The sequence below is a fragment of the Bacillus rossius genome, chromosome 16 (genome assembly GCF_032445375.1).
Source record: "Bacillus rossius redtenbacheri isolate Brsri chromosome 16, Brsri_v3, whole genome shotgun sequence".
In the NCBI taxonomy this organism is placed as follows: Eukaryota; Metazoa; Arthropoda; class Insecta; order Phasmatodea; family Bacillidae; genus Bacillus; species Bacillus rossius.
In genome coordinates this window covers 33,002,439-33,023,221 of record NC_086343.1, presented here as the reverse complement: position 1 = coordinate 33,023,221, position 20,783 = coordinate 33,002,439, and the positions used below count along the sequence as shown (strand labels likewise).

At 45.7% G+C, this 20,783-nt stretch overlaps 2 protein-coding genes across 2 annotated transcripts in view; both read right to left on the bottom strand.

Moving 5' to 3' along the window:
• The window catches only part of LOC134540428 (TNF receptor-associated factor 4), a 132,520-nt gene that overhangs the window by 18,348 nt on the left and 93,389 nt on the right, over nt 1-20,783 (bottom strand). The window contains exon 4 of the mRNA XM_063383171.1: nt 10,525-10,842. Within this exon, the coding sequence (XP_063239241.1) occupies nt 10,525-10,842 (318 nt within the window). The remainder of the gene's footprint in view (nt 1-10,524; nt 10,843-20,783) is intronic.
• LOC134540083 (uncharacterized) lies at nt 4,686-9,948 on the bottom strand. The gene is made up of 2 exons (XM_063382549.1): nt 9,167-9,948; nt 4,686-7,824 (listed from the first exon to the last, which is right to left on the bottom strand). Exon 2 carries the CDS (start codon nt 7,813-7,815, stop codon nt 5,512-5,514), a length of 2,304 nt encoding a protein of 767 aa, XP_063238619.1. The 5' UTR covers nt 7,816-7,824; nt 9,167-9,948; the 3' UTR covers nt 4,686-5,511.

Sequence of the window (20,783 nt, the reverse complement as noted above, 5' to 3'; positions counted from 1 at the left end):
TTGACTCTAGTATTATTGTAAATGATTCTTGATTTGACTAGCGTATTATTCCATCCGGTGCATGTATATAAGCGAGTCCTAGACAGCAGGTCGCTCAGTTTGTTACTGTCGACGACGGTGTAAGGATCACCTAGATTATTTCATCTGGTGCATAAGTCGCGTAATTGCCTGTTATTGAGACTTCGATGGCATCTTTACCGACTTTAACGTCGTACTCGATGGAGGATGTACCATCGACTACGGGAACCATGACGTCGGCGCCGACGATGTTGGAGCAGATCTCGTTGGCAACGCCTCTGACAACATTGGAGGAGATTTCAACAGATGTGATACCACCAGCAGAAGATAGCTTAATGACTACTGAGCTGGATGTGCAGGAAACCACGACGATCGACGATACGACCTCGATGGAGACTTCAATGGATGCTGATTTGACAACTAGCGAACATCGGTGCTGTTACTGCGACAAGATTTTCTCAAACAACAGCAATGCTCGGCGACACGAGAGGAGCGAATGTGTCAAGAACCTATATCGTAAAATGTTTGTTTGTGAGAAATGTCATAAGCAGTTTGCCAGAAAAGATAATATGAAAACGCACATGAAGGCATGCAAAGGTCCTGCTGTGCGGCAGAAAGTAAAGGTTTCGTCGCAACAACGATGCATCGATGTGCATAAGAGAATGCCTGGAAATGGTACTACTGTTGCAACGCCTGTATCTGGATCGGGTCTGAAAGGATCGTTTTCATCACCACGGTATCCTTGCAGCTACTGTGATACGTCGTTCGCATTTTCCCATGATGCACGAAGACATGAGCGGAGCAAATGCGCGAAGAATCCTTCTCGCATGAAGTTTCGATGTGATGAGTGCCTTAAATGGTTTACTCGAATTGACAGTTTGCGACATCATGCGAAAAAATGTAAAGGTGGAGTCTGTGCTCCTACTGCTGAACTACCTGCCGACATTTCGACTCCTCGCTTTAGATTGGAGACACGAAAGCGTACAACCAAAAAAACAGATGCCCAGCAACCGATTGTTATGACGTCTGAACATGGAACTAAACCTAAGACTGTGTTCGGAGCATTACAAGTGAACGATAATGGCTTCTACTTGGCGCAGTCTGCATTTCGTGGAACGTTGAAAGACTACTATTATCTAAATACGTTCGGTGAGTCAAAGGACATTTGTAATTTTCTTGACGATATCAGACAGAAGATAATCAATCAGCTTACTGATGATGTAGCAACAAACGGACCTTTGAAATATAACTTGTGGTTGGACTGTATATATGGAAAGCCATATCCGTTCGATGACAAAGTGAAGAAGTGTGCATTCAAGACATCGGCTGCAGTAATTTACAGTTCTAACGATGTGAAGCAAACTGTTAAATACGGTATCCAGAAACTCTGTCAAGAAGAGGTGGACTATGTCTGTAAAGGTTCTGGCTGGACTCTGTCTAGTATAAACCGATTGGAGCTAAGAATTAGTCATTTCACACCGCTGCGGAACTAAATGATTATAAGATTGCTGGCTTTCGTAAGTGATCCTGTAGTAGAATATATATTATGTAATAAATATTATGTTTGTGAAAGAACTTGTGTTGTTTTTGTTTTTTTCTCGAACCTGTCACTATTATGTTAAATTATTTTTTTTTCATCGTCCAGAATCGTACCAAGGACCTAAGTCGATCTAATTAATCAGTACATTGATTGGAAATTTATTTAATGATTTCTGAACTTTTTCCCGAATCTCTAGCATTAAAATTATGAATTACCAATATGTTGGTGTTGATGGCTTATAGGATGATGATGACAGTAGAGGTTTTAATGTCTCTTTAAGAATGTTGAACATGGAATAATGAAATTATTATTTTTTTACATCAAATTAAACGTTATTGCATCGTTCGGGTATCGAACCAAGGACTGAAACTGATCGAATCAGTGATTTATTTAATGAATTTTGGAATTTTTCCCGAATTTCTAGCTAAATAATTACACGATTCCAAGATGGCGGCCAAATGACAAGATGGCGGGTGACACAGCAATAATAAATGATTACTGCACTCTAGCGGATAAGAATTAAACTAACATGGCGTCAGCGCACTCTCGCCGACGATAACAAGATGATGATGGCTACCAGCAGACGAAGACAAGATGGCGGACATGACATCATACTAGTTGACCTTGTTATTGGTGGTGGTAGGTTAGTCTGTAGGTGACTTCCGTGGTGGAAGGATCGGTCGCCATTTTTATTTTTTTTCGCCGTCACCGGGTTCGAACCGAGGACTCCGAGCTCCGTGTCGTTAACGTATGTTTTTTAAATATTTTTTATTAAAATTTAATTAATTTAATTTTTTTATAAATTTTAAAAATTTTTCTATTTCATTAAAATTGGATAGTAAATTTAAAGATGGCGGGCGTAACGGAAACTGCAGCGGTGATGTCATAATCCTATAAATGGCTTTACGTTGGCTTGAGTTAAGGATGCTTAAGCCAGTTTTAGGAATTTTCAGCCGCTGGGATTTTTAAGGAATAAAACGGGAAATTTTCCCTCGAAACGGGAATTTTTCCCTCGAAAACGGGAATTTTTTTTCTTAAAACGAGAAATTTTGAGTCATTTTGAGGCATTTTTGAGGAATTTTGAGGAATTTTTGCCGCCGTGACGTCACAATCCAAGATGGCGGACTCCGACACCACCACCACGCGCTTGGCGCCTGATCTAGTAGCCCCCAGACTATACTACTTACAGTTTTTTTTTTTATCGAGAGTTTTATACCTCGTGGCTAGTCACTAACGTCTTGTTGGCTTCTGGGTGAAAGAACTCCACAAATGTGGCCAGAAGTAGTGGGAGAAGCGGGCCAAATGAAGCTATAACAAGAATAAATTTACGATAGGCCTGTTTTTGAGGGTCTGAGGGAAGTGATATGGAACATTTTTGGCAACCTGATGACCTTCGTGTGCTTTTTTATTGTTATTTTTTAAACTTATGAACGGTAGATCCTTGCACTGGAGGTATTCTGCTGCTTATGATTGTGACTCTTAATACATGTTCAAACAGAAGAGTACTTATACTCATATACCCTTTATTTTAAGGCTGGTCAGTAAGTGTCTTCAGATGGGGCCATGGCCCTTATGCGCCCCTCCGACTACGCCCTTGAAAGTGGTGTGCACCCAGAAACCAAGATAAAATAACCTAGAGACTAATGCCGGATAGCTCCAGGATTCTGTTGGAAAAACCTTGCCTTGTTATCACTCCAGTCCTACAGACGGCAGACGCTATTTCCTTGTATTACCAATGAATCTGTTAAATGCGTATTATGCCAACAATACAACGAATATTAATTTTTTCTTCTTCCAAGATTCATAGGAAGAAAAACCCTATAGTTCTTAAATTTTCTCGTAAAGAAATGAACCATGCAATATGATTAGGGACCGGAAAAATTCACGGGCCAAACGACCTGTAGGATGAACTCCATAGTTCTACGTACACTAGGTCAAATACCACCCACTCATTGGCTGCTGTCTTGTGAGACGTCCCAACGTAGAAGCCTGTGATTCCATTGTAACACCCCTCGTGCCTCAAAATTGAATTATTTTGAATTAATTAAAAGGAGCCTTGGAAACTTGCTGGAAAAAAAAATTAGTTAAATAAATTGATTTACCAGAGGCGACACGAGGTGGGGAACAAACAAAATTTAGGAACTTCCTGTAACAAGCAAGGAGGAAGTTGGTGTGGATCGTTAAAATCAATAAATAAAAACTACACGATTAACTTGATCTATAGTTTCCCTGTTTTATTTGCCCTAATGAATTATCTTGTTTCCATTATTTTACATACAAAACAAGTTTCAAAGATTAACAAACAGAAAAGCGAAAAAGGGGCCGGCCCGCGAATCTTTAAAACAATTTACATTCTTAGTTTGACATATAAATATTGCATTATAAGTTTCACACTCAAAGTTGGATGGATCCGATGATTACATTGATAGTTATTTCTATTCGTTCTACATTTTCTTGAGAAAAACACTGGTCGCTGGTGGGTTGGTCATCCGCTTAAGATAGTTCGTAGCTAGGTGAAGGGGAAATTTTGAATTTACATTACCACCCGGGGTCTTCAAACGATCACGTCGGGTAGTCGAAACGTTTCTTCTAATGTGACCCACGGAACAGAAGGGGGGGGGGGGGGGTGGGGCCACGAGATGGGAGCAATCAATCTCTCCCCGTCATCGACCCTGTCTGCAACAGTCCAAATCAAAACTGATTAGAACTTGTATACAGGCAGTCTATGGGGCAGAAAATGCCCAAAAAAAATTTAAGGGAAAAAAAGGGGGGGGGGGGGGGGGGTCGCGAATTATCACTCACCAAAACAGGGGAGTTGCTCAGCACGCTGTAGTCGTGGAGTCAGCCAGGATCTGGAGCTCGCGAATTGCGCGGCAGGACGCGGATGATTTCTTCATGATTAAATATAAAAGAGAAAAATTTCTAAGGCAAATAACTAAACTATGCAGACAGACTAATCTACTAGAATTGACTTGAGGGATAGCATCCCTTATACAAAGCGACTACATAGTCGTTAGCGGTCGGATGAAGTCTGCCGATTAGCCGATAATCGCTGGAGATCTGTCTGCAGGCGCGACGCGAGATGATCTGTGTCGCGGCAAACCGCGTCTCGTAATTAAAAGTGCCCGCCGGCTCTAACAGGTGGAGGGGGGTCTGGGCCGCCGAAAGATTCCGAACTTGCCCGAAAGCGGGCGAGAAAAAAACTCTAGCAGGAGTCTTGAAGTTGGCCTCACTGGGCGACAGTAGCGAACTCTGTCGGAGGGGTCTGAGTTGAAAACAATCGACTCGCGCACGGCGTCCATATAACTCAAGGGAGCGCAGGTGCTGCTCTCTGGCGCCCTAGAGGGTAGGCAAGCGGAGAAGTTCGCGACTTGGTCGCTAGGTGGCTCTTGCGATCAGTTTTGGCGCACTCGTTTTTTGCGGGAAGACCTTGAGAACGGTCACCGTTGTCCAGGGGGTTACGACCGGTCATTGGTCTTACTTGGAACTGAGAAGGGGGGGAGGTGAGGGTAACATGCAACGACGCTGAGAAACTACAGGGTGTCTAGGGAAATGATCAGAAAAAATTCCTGTACAATTCCTGTACATTCCTGTACATGTCAAAAATGAAAAGAATACATGTAAATCATACGCGATAAAATTTTACCCCAAAATCATGATAGTACATGCAAAATTGAACAAATGCAATAAATTACTAAATTACTACTGTATGTAATGAGAAAAAGCATTTTAACAAAATGATCATCTAAAGATGCTATAAACATCAAAGACATATGCAGGCCTACCTTCTCACTGGAAATGTTGGAACTTCAAATTCATTATTAAAACATTGGAATTTTTCATTTGTCCTGGTTCGATAGTAATTGTCTTGCAGCTTGTTTGGTCCATAGTCACACTAGTACAAAACTGTGAGAAGTTTAACTGTATAGTGTCATGCAATACACAGCCCTATACTATTTTTTAAGATCTTTCACCTTCTCATCGATGGCAGATACTGCATGCTGTACATCCTCAAGCAACATGAGTTTCTTCGCCTCAAGCTGTTTGATCTCAGTAGCTGCATGTTTTCTTTCTTCCGCTAGCTTGAAAATTTTCTTATTTGCACACTGCTGCTCTGCAAGTGCCTCACTGTACATGGAATAAGCATTCCTCACTGCATGAATCATGGCTTTAGGAATGTCTAGCTTCATCAGTCCACCCGGCTCATTACTAACAAAATCAAAAATACGACGCTGGGCTATGAGTGATGGTTCTTTCAGATTTTCGACTAAAATTTCTTTGTTCACTGAAAATCCTCGTTCGATGTTAGACAAAATTAAAAGTAGTTTGACTACTTTAAAGAGGTTCTCATATTCCTTCTTTCCTTCTATAAGCTGCACCCAGAAGGTATCCAAGCGAGTTTCAGACTTAGAGTAGGTTTTCATTTCTTCAATGACATTTGATTGCGAGCAAAGAAACCTGTACTCTCTATCAGCCCTTTCAACAGTGCTAGCTGGCAGAAGATTGGCCGTAAGGAGGTGGTCAAGAGCAGTAGTAAGTTGTTTTACACAACTATCTTTGGAAGAAATATGATAAGGGTTCAAAAAAGTAAGAGCCTTGGTAAGAGAATACTTCAGAGGAGACTTCAGCAACAGGTTACTCACAAAAAATTGCAGGACATTCCGACACTCTTTTCTGAAAATTAAAATATCTTTCTCAGAGGCATTCTTACACTTCCTTAGTGCTGCACGGGTACTGTAACCAAGCTCAACATGTTTCACATCCTTGAGATTTACAAAAGTCTTATCTGCATTCTGTTTGAAAACATCAATTTTGTGAAGAGGAGTTTTCTCAATAATCTCGGTTTTCACAATTCTTTTCATAGCAGTCATTACAATAAATGTCAAACTATCGAAAAGAAATGGTGCCATTGGAGAATCAGACTGGAATTCTACCAAAAATGGTTCAACGTCACTTGCCAGTGCCTCAAAGAAAGCTATTTTCGCTTGCAGGAGTTTGTCTTGCAGGGCTTTACATACAACAGAAAAGCTATTACAAGATGGTTCCTTTGCTGTGGTTTTGACTATGTTGACATATTTTTCAACAAGTGGCAATATTTCCATTGCTCTCCTCGCTACTTTGCCATTTTCAATCCAACGAATTGAGCAAACCCTCAAAGGAAACACGTGTGAGTTTGAAGCCTCTGTATAGTCTCCTCGTCGACTTGGAGCCTCTTTAAACAAATTGTAAAGGGCTCTAAGAAACTCAATTATCTCCCAACCAGATTTCTTGATGCCTGTCTTAAAGGCATTGTGCACTGTGTGTAAACCACAAGAACCAATATCTAGTAACTGTGGGGATTCTGGGTCAGATCTGCTGTCTTGCTGTAAAAGCCTAAGTACTTTGAAATTTACGTTAGGACCATCCATTGATAATTGGATAATCTTCATCATGTCAAATCCTTCCAAGCCAGTTTTCATGGCTTGTAAGAGATCTTCAGCTGTAGCGTGATTCAAAAAGATGGATGTTACATACCTACACATAACTTTATTTACATTTGAGTCCCAAATTCTGACAGACAAGTCCATCTGTTGTTTCTGTGCAATTTTGTTCACACTCTCATCAAAACCCAACACGAAATGTTCACACTCTTTCAAAACACTTTTCAACTTATCATAAAAATAAGGAGCAAGTCCATAAACTATGACATATGAAATTTTATCTTTTTGAAGTTTCATATTGTTTGCAACACAATCGTTGGGAAACATTCGCTTGAACATGTTTACGCTACTAGCAGCGCTGCGTAAGGAGTTATGATTCATCACCGTTTCAAGACACCACAAAGCTTCGGCACGAGTCACATCGTCTTTAAGAAGAAAATTATCCAAACAGCGGGTTGTAGAAGCAGATTTCGGGATTAACGAATCTTCAGCAGGTAGATTCATACTCGCACCAGGAATAACAGCAGCTGACGAAGGTTGAATTACAGATGAAGATGGTAAAGGTGAAGGTTCAGATGCTTTAGATGTTTCAGGGGCAGATGTAGTAGCCCAAATTTGAATTGGCGCTGTCTTATCTACACTACTCACATTTTTCTTATGCTTGTTTCCACTGGCATGGCTTGTAAGAGCTGTTCTTCCCATGGAAGTAATGGAAAAAGTAGTCCCACAGACTGCACACCTAGCAGAGTGACGATCATCCTTGATGTCTTCAACCCAAGGGAATTCTACTTTCCAATCCGTTTGAAACGAAATTTTCCCTCTCACCCGACGAGCCATTTCAAGTCCCTAAAAATTATAAAATTACTATTAGGTAACTTCAATTTTTCATTACCACATTTACTCGTGTGAATGCTTCATACTATGTCTCTAACAAATATGTAGTGTAATCTTTATTCTTTTTGGCCAAAATGTTAATATCTGTAGCAGGTATTGTCAGGTATACAGTAAACCCTATATATCTCAGACCTCGATGTCCCAGACATCGGGTGACGGACAAAAAAATATTTCAACAAACCACATAATATTGCAAGATAGTAAATTTTATATAATTTCTGGAAGCTACAAGGCACGAAAATTGCAAAGTTGTGTTTACAATTTCTACAAAAGAAATACAGTATGTTTACCCAGGAACGGGACAAGCGCACGCACGTGATAGCTATTTTCTCCCGCCTATTATCACTATTTCAATTTATTATGTTTATCAATGAGGCTATCAATAAAAGAATTATGTTCACAAAATTACTGACTAGTGAAATGTATGTGCGCACGCAGTTTGATGGAGTACTGTGCCTTCCAGAGTAAACAAAAGAACATTAAAAATTTTCTCTCTAAAATATTTTAAGTTTAGAATGGGGCGTTTACACGGGTAAATAAGGTAACTTATTTATTGGAAAAGTATTTAATTTTGCTTAGGCATAGGGATACGACCTTTGCAAGGAAACTGAACGCCAAACAACGCAAAGAAATGTGTTTTGTCAATGCATTCATTATTATATAGAGACCTGAAAAAAGAGTGGTTATTTTTTCTTAAAAGCGGTGTTATTTTTCGCAAAATTTGCAACAAAAAGCGAGGTTATTTTACTTTTATTTGCAATTTTATTTGACTGCATATAATTAAAAAAAACTGAACCGAAACCAAATGTTTAAATAATATTTTACAGAGATTCTGTTTTGTAATTGGTTTACCTTTTAAATTTAAAACTTAAGAGTATAAAAATTCAAACAGAATATGTTTGAATTTACTTATCAAAAGACAGCAACCTTCCCGGACATTTTAAAGGAGGTTATGAAAATCAGCAGCGGTTAAAATAGGCATACGTAACGCTGTTTCGATGCACAACGTGTAGTTTTTCAGCTAAGCTTGGTACGTGACGATATCGGGTGGTTTTGGTGTTGTATTCTGAGATGGGAAAGACGTGAAAATGCACAAATTCATGCAAAATTCGTAGAAATTCGTGAAAAAGTCTGAAAAAATTATGAAATCGCTTTTAACTTCAAAACATTACAACTCGCGTTATTTTTCGAGTTTATCGCGATCGCGATTTTTTCAGGTCTCTAATTATTAGCAACAAATTCCGCCTCCTCTGAATGCAAATATTCCACTTTGGAAAATTAAAGCAGTACTTACGTTTTACTGTAAATACTTAATAATCCACATACACGCATTGCAACGAAACACAAACACTGGATAGCGGAAAACGGCGGCAGAATGCTGTTAGACGGCGCCAGACGTCTGAACGAGAAATTGTGAACTGGTGTGTGTGCGTGCGCTCGCGTGGGTGAGTCACACAAGCAGTGTTGCCAAGTCTATCGCGCTGTCTCCGGGCGCCGCATGGACCTGTGAAGACTCGCGTCCCACTTAAAACTTATTGATAGTTTTTAACGGTATTTGTTGGTCAGCGATGATGATCCAGAAATGAAATGCAGCATAACACGTTTTAATAAAACTTTGTTTTTATCCCCGGATTTATGAAAAATTCCTGTTACAATTCCCGGATTTTTCCTGGCAGTTATAATTTCCGTACAATTCCCGGCTTTCCCGGTTTTCCCGGTCACTAGACACCTTGAACTACGTCTCGTCGTGGCTGCAGAGGAGCGAACATAACACTAAGACGTGATGAAAAAGGCCAATCTCAGCTCGTCTCTGAGAACTGGTCGCCTGCAGGCTACAGGCTTGTCTATGCAGTTAGGGTCACGAAGAGAAATGATATTACAGGCTTGAGGCGTGACTGAAGGCGGGGTAAACGGTAAGCTGTCTGCCAGTCAGAGATTAGGCCAGCAAAATATCCGATACGCCGATGGGAAAGGGGCTTCAGAGCACTGAGACAAAGTTTAACTCAGAGGAGTACACCAGACTAACAAATTAAAATTACACTATAGTAGAGCAAATAAAATTTCCACACAAAAATTTAAAATCATAATAAAAATTTAAAATATATCGTGTCGAATTTACTAATTAACGGCACACCATAAAGCTTTGGTGGGGTGTTTCTCATTGGCCGAGAGTCATCCAGGTGATTTGTGAGCCAATAGCAGAGGCAGCACTGAGGTATAACTATTTGTATTTTAGCCTATCGCGAAATGAATTCGCGAATTTTTCCGCTCTCTATGTATTACCAATGAATAGGGACCGGAAAAATTCGAGGATTTATTTCACTATAGCCTGAAATTCAAATAGTTGTACCTCAGTGCTGCCTCTGCTATTGGCTCACAACTCACCTGGATGACTCTGGGCCAGTGAGAAACACTCAACCGAAGCTGTATCGAATCACAGACTGCTACTTTGGGACACCTACACAAGAAAGCAGCCAATGAGAGGGTGATATTTGACCGAGTGTATGTGAACTATAAAGTTCATCCTAGATGTCATGAAACCCGCGAATTTTTCCGGTCCCTACCAATGAATCTGTTAAATGCGCATTATGCCAACAATACAACCATGTTCGACACCAGATGTGTTGTGAGGTGGAGAGGGCGCAGTCTCACCTTAAAGCGACAGCCTGCCTCCTTGTAGGCGCAGCTGCCGCCCGCGGCGGGGCAGCGGCCCGCCAGGTGCGCTTCCAGGTCCTCCCGGGGCAACGCCTCCTGCCCGCACTGCGCCGGGCAGGACACCGGGTAGCGGCCGCACTTGGCGTGGTGCGCCTGCAGCGTATCGGCCACGAACTGCGCGCCGCAGTGGCGGCACGGCACCAGCCGCTTGCAGCACTCGGAGCCGCGGTGCGCGCCCAGCAGGCGGCGCGGCAGCTTCAGGCCGCACTTGCTCTCGCAGTACACCGGCTCGTGGCCGCACGTGCCCGCGTGACTCTGCGACACACGGGAGAGCACCTTAATGCACTGCAACCACTACAACCAATACCACTGCTACCTCCTGCCGCGTCTTCCTGGCTCCTCTACCACGACCACTGCTACCTTCTGCCGCGTCCTCCTGGCTCCTCCACCACTACCACTGCTGCCTTCTGCCGCGTCCTCCTGGCTCCTCTACCACTACCACTGCTGCCTTCTGCCGCGTCCTCCTGGCTCCTCTACCACGACCACTGCTGCCTTCTGCCACGTCCTCCTGGCTCCTCTACCATGACCACTGCTGCTTTCTGCCGCGTCCTCCTGGCTCCTCTACCACGACCACTGCTGCCTTCTGCCGCGTCCTCCTGGCTCCTCTACCACGACCACTGCTGCCTTCTGCCGCGTCCTCCTGGCTCCTCTACCACGACCACTGCTGCCTACTGCCGCGTCCTCCTGGTTCCTCTACCACGACCACTGCTGCCTTCTGCCGCGTCCTCCTGGCTCCTCTACCACGACCACTGCTGCCTTCTGCCGCGTCCTCCTGGCTCCTCTACCACGACCACTGCTGCCTACTGCCGCGTCCTCCTGGTTCCTCTACCACGACCACTGCTACCTTCTGCCGCGTCCTCCTGGCTCCTCTACCACTACCACTGCTACCTTTTGCCGCGTCTACCTGGTTCCATACCTCGACCACTGCTGCCTTCTGCCGCGTCCTCCTGGCTCCTCTACCACTACCACTGCTGCCTTATGCCGCGTCCTCCTCGCTCTTCTACCACTACCACTGCTGCCTTCTGCCGCGTCCTCCTGGCTCCTCTAACACGACCACTGCTGCCTTTTGCCGCGTCCTCCTGGCTCCTCTACCACGACCACTGCTACCTTCTGCAGCGTACTTCTGGCTCCTCTACCACGACCACTGCTGCCTTCTGCCGCGTCCTCCTGGTTCCTCTACCAAAACCACTGCTACCTTCTGCCGCGTCCTCCTGGCTCCTCTACCACGACCACTGCTGCCTTCTGCCGCGTCCTCCTGGCTCCTCTACCACGACCACTGCTGCCTTCTGCCGCGTCCTCCTGGCTCCTCTACCACTACCACTGCTGCCTTCTGCCCCGTCCTCCTGGCTTCTCTACCACGACCACTGCTGCCTTCTGCCGCGTCCTCCTGGCTCCTCTACCACGACCACTGCTGCCTTCTGCCGCGTCCACCTGGCTCCTCTACCACTACCACTGCTGCCTTCTGCCCCGTCCTCCTGGGTCTTCTACCACTACCACTGCTGCCTTCTGCCGCGTCCTCTTGGTTCCTCTACCACGACCACTGCTGCCTTCTGCCGCTTCCTCCTGGCTCCTCTACCACCTCTACCACGACCACTGCTGCCTTCTGCCGCGACCTCCTAGTTCCTCTACCACTACCACTGCTGCCTTCTGCCGCGTCCTCCTGGCTTCTCTACCACGACCACTGCTGCCTTCTGCCGCGTCCTTTGGCACCTCTACCACGACCACTACTGCCTTCTGCCGCGTCCTCCTGGCTCCTCTACCACTACCACTGCTGCCTTCTGCCGCGTCCTCCTGGCTCCTCTACCACTACCACTGCTGCCTTCTGCCGCGTCCTCCTGGCTCCTCTACCACGACCACTGCTGCCTACTGCCGCGTCCTCCTGGTTCCTCTACCACGACCACTGCTGCCTTCTGCCGCGTCCTCCTGGCTCCTCTACCACGACCACTGCTGCCATCTGCCGCGTCCTCCTGGCTCGTCTACCACGACCACTGCTGCCTACTGCTGCGTCCTCCTGGTTCCTCTACCACGACCACTGCTGCCTTCTGCCGCGTCCTCCTGGCTCCTCTACCACGACCACTGCTGCCTTCTGCCGCGTCCTCCTGGCTCCTCTACCACGACCACTGCTGCCTACTGCCGCGTCCTCCTGGCTCCTCTACCACGACCACTGCTGCCTTCTGCCGCGTCCTCCTGGCTCCTCTACCACGACCACTGCTGCCTTCTGCCGCGTCCTCCTGGTTCCTCTACCACGACCACTGCTGCCTACTGCCGCGTCCTCCTGGTTCCTCTACCACGACCACTGCTGCCTTCTGCCGCGTCCTCCTGGCTCCTCTACCACGACCACTGCTGCCTTCTGCCGCGTCCTCCTGGCTCCTCTACCACGACCACTGCTGCCTACTGCCGCGTCCTCCTGGCTCCTCTACCACGACCACTGCTGCCTTCTGCCGCGTCCTCCTGGCTCCTCTACCACGACCACTGCTGCCTTCTGCCGCGTCCTCCTGGCTCCTCTACCACGACCACTGCTGCCTTCTGCCGCGTCCTCCTGGCTCCTCTACCACGACCACTGCTGCCTACTGCCGCGTCCTCCTGGTTCCTCTACCACGACCACTGCTGCCTACTGCCGCGTCCTCCTGGCTTCTCTACCACGACCACTGCTGCCTTCTGCCGCGTCCTCCTGGCTCCTCTACCACGACCACTGCTGCCTTCTGCCGCGTCCTCCTGGCTCCTCTACCACGACCACTGCTGCCTTCTGCCGCGTCCTCCTGGTTCCTCTACCACGACCACTGCGTCCTTCTGCTGCGTCCTCCTGGCTCCTCTACCACGACCACTGCTGCCTTCTGCCGCGTCCTCTTGGCTCCTCTACCACTACCACTGCTGCCTACTGCCGCGTCCTCCTGGCTCCTCTACCACGATCACTGCTGCCTTCTGCCGCGTCCTCCTGGCTCCTCTACCACGACCACTGCTGCCTTCTGCCGCGTCCTCCTGGCTCCTCTACCACGACCACTGCTGCCTTCTGCCGCGTCCTCCTGGCTCCTCTACCACGACCACTGCTGCCTTCTGCCGCGTCCTCCTGGCTCCTCTACCACGACCACTGCTGCCTTCTGCCGCGTCCTCCTGGCTCCTCTACCACGACCACTGCTGCCTTCTGCCGCGTCCTCCTGGCTCCTCTACCACGACCACTGCTGCCTTCTGCCACGTCCTCCTGGCTCCTCTACCACGACCACTGCTGCCTACTGCCGCGTCCTCCTGGTTCCTCTACCACGACCACTGCTGCCTTCTGCCGCGTCCTCCTGGTTCCTCTACCACGACCACTGCGTCCTTCTGCCGCGTCCTCCTGGCTCCTCTACCACGACCACTGCTGCCTTCTGCCGCGTCCTCTTGGTTCCTCTACCACGACCACTGCTGCCTTCTGCCGCTTCCTCCTGGCTCCTCTACCACCTCTACCACGACCACTGCTTCCTTCTGCCGCATCCTTCTGGCTCCTCTACCACGACCACTGCGTCCTTCTGCCGCGTCCTCCTGGCTCCTCTACCACGACCACTGCTGCCTTCTGCCGCGTCCTCTTGGCTCCTCTACCACTACCACTGCTGCCTACTGCCGCGTCCTCCTGGCTCCTCTACCACGATCACTGCTGCCTTCTGCCGCGTCCTCCTGGCTCCTCTACCACGACCACTGCTGCCTTCTGCCGCGTCCTCCTGGCTCCTCTACCACGACCACTGCTGCCTTCTGCCGCGTCCTCCTGGCTCCTCTACCACGACCACTGCTGCCTTCTGCCGCGTCCTCCTGGCTCCTCTACCACGACCACTGCTGCCTTCTGCCGCGTCCTCCTGGCTCTTCTACCACGACCACTGCTGCCTTCTGCCACGTCCTCCTGGCTCCTCTACTACAAGCTACCACAACCACTGCTACTTTCTTCCGCGTTCCTGGTTCCTCTACATACTACTACAAACATATTGTAAGTCAATACATTCTTATGGCGGTATTCCAAGACGCTCGGGTAAGGTAGCGAATAATCCGTCTCGCGTACCGTATTCTAGAACATGTCCAAATCGATTCACAGTAAGCGGAAAAAAATCGGCAACCGTTTTAATAAATGTCTAGAAACTAGTTTCAACGCTTTCTAGTAATTATATTGTCACGGAAAAAAATACTAGCGAGAGCAGTCCCATCGTACACAAATTGAACCGCCTTTTTTAATTTTCTCTGGTACTTTTCAAATTGCGATTATTCGTTGTTATGGCCATTCAGGTTTTTCAAAATGTATTCCAGAATAGTTTCGCAATCATGAAGTTTCATTTGGCACACCAACACGCTTGGTACGTCATCAGATGTTCACGTAAGTGACTATATACGAGTAATGGCACCAGACGCGGGTCCGTCATCTGGACGGCATCAACGAAAAAGTAACCTTTACGCATGTGCGCAATTTGGGCAACAGATCAGCAACGGATATGACACCAATATTCTTTCCCTAGAAATAAGTGACAGGCCGTGTTCTATCGTGCACTATGAATACGGTTAGTGTAAAGGTGAAGCATATTCGATATCTAATCCCTTATTTTTGTGTCTTGGAATACCGGCCAGTAAACTTTTCAACGAAGCATTCACCTCAAATAAACGAAGAGAACTATGCCGTACCTGTTTTTAGTGCATAAACACTGGTAGAAGAAACAAGTGTGTGTTTGCAGGAGTCTTTAACAAGTTATTGAATGTTTTGCTGGTACGCCAAGATTAAATTCGTGGATTCGTGTTCAAAATCAATAAACCTCGTAACCAGTAAATTTTTGAACATCCCTGGATAATTTTTAACCAGCGTTCTTAGTAAATTCAAGGTAAAATTTTTTAACATTGTAGAGCCTCGATTACTTCAAGGATTCATTGGCTAGCCAAGTGGACTTGAATCACATGTGGTTCTGCCTCACGCTTCAGAGCTGTTGATGCGCCCTTGAAGACCCTGAGCCAGTAATAAACGAGGAGAAGCGGTTGCCCAATCGCGTGTTTCCCGCCAAAAGGACGCGCCCTTGTAATCGACCAATAAGCACACTGAAACTTGGTCGTAGTCAGACATGTTAGGTCCAGCCTGACGCGAAATGATCATGGCTCTACCAGTCGGTTCTGATCAATGAATCGCTGCCCGCGAAATTTTTTTTTTTTTTAATTAATTCCGTTTGATTATTTCTTTCGTGTCCATTTGAGTCAGTTTGAGTTTCAAAAGTGGTCTAACGTATTTAGGGCCTGCAGTCTGTGTCTTAAATCTGACCGTTCTAAGTAGTTTTAACGGTCTACCTAACTCGTAACAACGGGCTTGTCCGGGCAGCTTATGTCTGACAGCCAGTGGCGGAAGTATGGGAGGGGATAGGAGGGATCTATCACCCCCACCCCCTTCTCCAGAAGTTATGAAAAAGTTTGCAAAAATCAGTGAAGACAGTACGTCACTATGCGAGAAGCCACCAAGCCAACGGCTATTACTGTAGGCCCATATCCAGGGACTGGGAAAAAAAAGTGGTTTTAGCGACGTCTAGGATAGACCCCACGATATTCTATGGACTAGTTCTAATTACGCCTGCTCATTGGAGTAGTTGGAAATGGGGGGTTCAAGCACAGGCGCAGGAGCCAGGAGCCCGCCATCTTGGATGACGTCATCGGCGGCCATCTTGGATGACGTCATCGGCGGCCATCTTGGATGACGTCATCATGACCTTTGACCTTGACCTTGTCAATCTATGCTAATCTATGCTAATCTATGCCAATCTATGCCAATCCGTATGCTAATCTATGCTAATCATGCCAATCTATGCTAATCTATGCTAATCCATGCTAATCTGTATGCCAATCCATGCTAATCCATCCGCCATTTTGTATTTCTAGAAATTTCCACCAACTTCGAATCATGACGTCACCGTTGCACTTTGTGTCACGGGCGCCATCTTGGATTTGAATTTTTTTTTCGAACTTTGAAATTCGATGTAAACATCAACCGCCATCTTGTTTTCGTCTGCTGGTGGCCGCCATCTTGTTTTCGTCTGCTGGTGGCCGCCATCTTGTTTCGTCTGCTGCAGGCCGCCATCTTGTTTCCGTCTGCTGGAGGCAGCCATCTTGCGACGTCATATAGTTCTGTTGGTCGCCACCAGATAGCAGCAGGGATTATTTTATTTTTTTTCTTTAACTAAAATAATTTCAGTGCCGAGGCTGGGATTCGATCCATGGGACGTGAAAACGTCCGGGATGTCGTGGTTACGAGGCGGACACCTTGACCACTAGACCACGAGACCAATTGGGATATGGTGGAATAAATAATCTATATATGCCACGTACTGACGTCAAGTTTTATGATAAAAGGGGGGAGGGTGTCTTTGCCTTCCCAAATGCATGAAATTCAAATTATTATTATACCATCGCCATCTTTAATTCCAGCACAGACTACCAGATGGTGCCAAATTCAAAAATTAGTTGCCAGAGGCGCCGCCATCTTGGTTCTCAAGTTGGCTGGTAGATGTCGCTAGTATCGCGCGCCAAATTCAAAAATTAGTTGCCAGAGGCGCCGCCATCTTGGTTCTCAAGTTGGCTGGTAGATGTCGCTAGTATCGCGCGCCAAATTCAAAAATTAGTTGCCAGAGGCGCCGCCATCTTGGTTCTCAAGTTGGCTGGTAGATGGCGCCACCGTCGCCATATTTTAGTTCATACAATCGATACCAGATGACGCCACCATCGCCATCTTTAGTTCCTAGTGTTGCTACCAAAGTGTGCCACCGTCGCCATCTTTAATTCCTAAAGTTACAGCCGGAGCGCGCCACCATCGCCATCTTTAATTCATAAAGTCGCTACCGGATGGCACCACTGTCGGCCATCTTTAATTCAAGGTATTGTCGCCGGATGGTGCCAAGTTTGAATTTAAAAACCTACAAGTGTTATGCAATGTGTAACCAGTCGAGATAAGTTTGGAACCTGTAGCCATATTTTAGTTCATACAATCGATACCAGATGACGCCACCATCGCCATCTTTAGTTCCTAGTGTTGCTACCAGAGTGTGCCACCGTCGCCATCTTTAATTCCTAAAGTTACAGCCGGAGCGCGCCACCATCGCCATCTTTAATTCATAAAGTCGCTACCGGATGGCACCACTGTCGGCCATCTTTAATTCAAGGTATTGTCGCCGGATGGTGCCAAGTTTGAATTTAAAAACCTACAAGTGTTATGCAATGTGTAACCAGTCGAGATAAGTTTGGAACCTGTAGCCATATTATTATTATTTATTAATGTATGTTTATTAAATATGATAGAGTATTTATAAAATATTGGTGTTGTGTAGAGTCTCTCTCTCTTCTCGTAGTGGCAGAAGACATCTCGAAGGTAGTGTTAGAATTTATGTATTAAAGCAATCACTCTAGCTGAGGAGACTAATAACTTATAGTTACAATTCAATAATAGCGGCAATTAAATGTTTTGAAATTAAAGCAAACAACGTAAATGTTAAACACATATTTATTTAAATCTTATTACAAACAGCAAGGGGTAAGAACAATCGATGATTTAAAAGAAGTAAATAACGAGTAATAAAATCACATAATATTCACACACTACACATCATAGTGACAAAGGCAACATTAACTCGAGACCCAATACCTAAATATTAAGCATAACTACAAGTTACATAGAGTATAATAAACTCTGAAATACATATTAAAGAGAAAATTGATATAAATAACATTATACTTTGCTCAATAGTTCCAGAAGTAATGAACGTACAGCTACACGGGCAATCTCAACAGTTCTTTCATCACTAGTGTTTTCTGTGGAACATACTTGAGTGGTGTCTTCACTGATCGGACCTAGATGACTGAGATCTCGGGTTCGACTCTTGCGAGATGTAGGAAGGCGAAGCTGACGCCGGTGTTTAGGCTGGACTGCTACTGATGTAGTAGGTGCTGGCGATGTAGCACCCATCTGGGTACAGGCAGTTGATGTCTGTACTGGCGAAGTCTGGCCACATGCAGATGCTGGTGGTGACCGAATAGCTGGTAGGTTGAATGCATGTGCGAAAACCTCTTCAGGTGTTGCAGGGAGAACTGTATCGTCTCTCATCATATTCACACTACAATGTCCATAGCCCAGACAGTTGATAACTTCTAGAGGTGTATCTTGAGGTCCTGGGTTTAAAACCTGTTTCACGTGAAACACAGCGTCACATCTCTCCGAAAAATGTTTTAAAACCCCGTCGATAGACTCACTGTAATCAACAGTACCTAGACCGGGCGTTACACTGGAGTATATCATGTTCGGTTGAAAGTTAGACATCTTGGTTAACTACTTCTGCTGTAGGTCCTTACACCACCACAGTTTCAGCTCGACTGCCATCGCACGAGGCGAGGGTCGTATTTAAAAATATATGTATCACTTGGATAAATATGTCTGTTATGCAATTCCATAGAGTAGAGCATTTATTAGAACAGTCCATTGTTAAAATTGTTTTCAGTTGTATACTATACTCTATGAGATGTTAATTGCTGATTCACTTACGTTTATAAAGTTAGACGTTAGATTTGCTCCTAGCATGAGATGCGATGTCCGTGCTGGTCTCCCCACAATTGATGGAGGTGACGGTCTCTCTTTGATTGATGTAGGAGGTGATTAACGAGATGCAATTGGCAGTGGTTCGACAGCGATGATTGGTGGTAACATTGGTTCACGAGCAGGTTGAATTGTAGGTACATCTCTAAAAACTTGATGTGCGGACTCTATTGGCGAACGATCACGCTCAGGGGATCGTCCCCACGGCTCTTCACGTGACCAGCGTCGCCCATGTTGTCTGCAGTACTCGATTTCAAACCAATTGTGTAGAAATGTTTCCTCATCCTCTGCTTCACTTGGTATGTCCTCTAAGGGTATGGTCCTAATACATTCACACGTATTCCGCCACAAGCTGTTGAAATCATTGTCATGGCGTGAAGACATAATAACAACCGCACGAACCTTCAAATTGCTTCTTAGCTTACAAATTTAACTGAAGGGTGTGAAGCGGTAGAGTCTACACAGTAGAAAGCTGCAGGATGTGTACCAATGATGGTTAACGTAGGTGGTGTTGTGAATAAACCCGTCACACTGTTCCTTCCAACTAATAACTGCCTCCGGATCGGTGTTGCGCCGCAACTCGCACCTTACTGAGGAATAGTCTGGTTCCGAGCTTATAGTTTCAGTCGCTGATGCAGCCTTAAGCGCTTCTAATGTTGTAGGGAATGTACTGTCAGGTCTTAGATAATGGACGACACAATCTACCTTGTTGCAGGATGTCTCGATGATGTCCGGAGCCTCCTCGTCACAATCACTGGTCCAGTGATGACCGAAGTTGCAGACCTCTAGTTGAAAGTATCCATCCTCGGTGATGTAGTTCACACGGCGAAATCCCGGCGTTACTTCCGCATACTTTGCAGACGGATCGAACGGCATTTGCTTGAATTTGTAGCAGCAGCACTATACCCACTCGACTATGAGTTGACTGCTGTGTCTAGGGTGTTGATGTCAATTTATACCGTTAGGACCCCCCTCCAGTCCAGTCACATGTACCGTTGCTTCCGTTGTTGTCCCCACCGCCTTGCTGACGCCCTCCAACATTCCAACGCGGTGATCAACCATCCAAGCCCTAAGCATGCTTGCATTGTGTCTTGAGATCGGACCTGGACATGTATTATTGCACGTGTACAATTTATTTATTTCTTTCAATGATGGACAGTCATATTCTGCTTGTACATCTAATATTAGCACATTATGCTTACAATAGCTAGCCAGCCACCGTTTCTGCTCTATTCCTACAACCAATACAGGTCCGGTCAGATGACTTGTCAATATGTTGGGTATTGAAGCATAAGGAAAGAGTCCGTGTTCCCAATGTAAACCATGAAAATTTCTAGTGAGCCAAGCATTTGTTTTTTGATGCTTCCTGGTGAGATATCGCCATTTAAATGGAGGTTGAAAGTTACGTGTTATTACATTTCCTTCTTCATCTGCAATGCTAAGTTCCTTGATAATAAACCCATACTGACTAGAGAAGCCTTGGAGGTTTACACATTTCGTCATGGCGGTCGAGACGAGACTAAGCCAATATCCTTTCTAGGTCAGTATTTTAACAGTTTTGTCTCTTGGGTTATACGATACAAGTCTATCATGTAGTATAATCGCAAAGGCTTGAGTTAAAGCAGGGATG

Excerpts from the sequence above, each read along its gene's own strand:
- LOC134540083 (XM_063382549.1), bottom strand. The coding sequence starts at position 7,815 with ATGGCTCGTCGGGTGAGAGGGAAAATTTCGTTTCAAACGGATTGGAAA.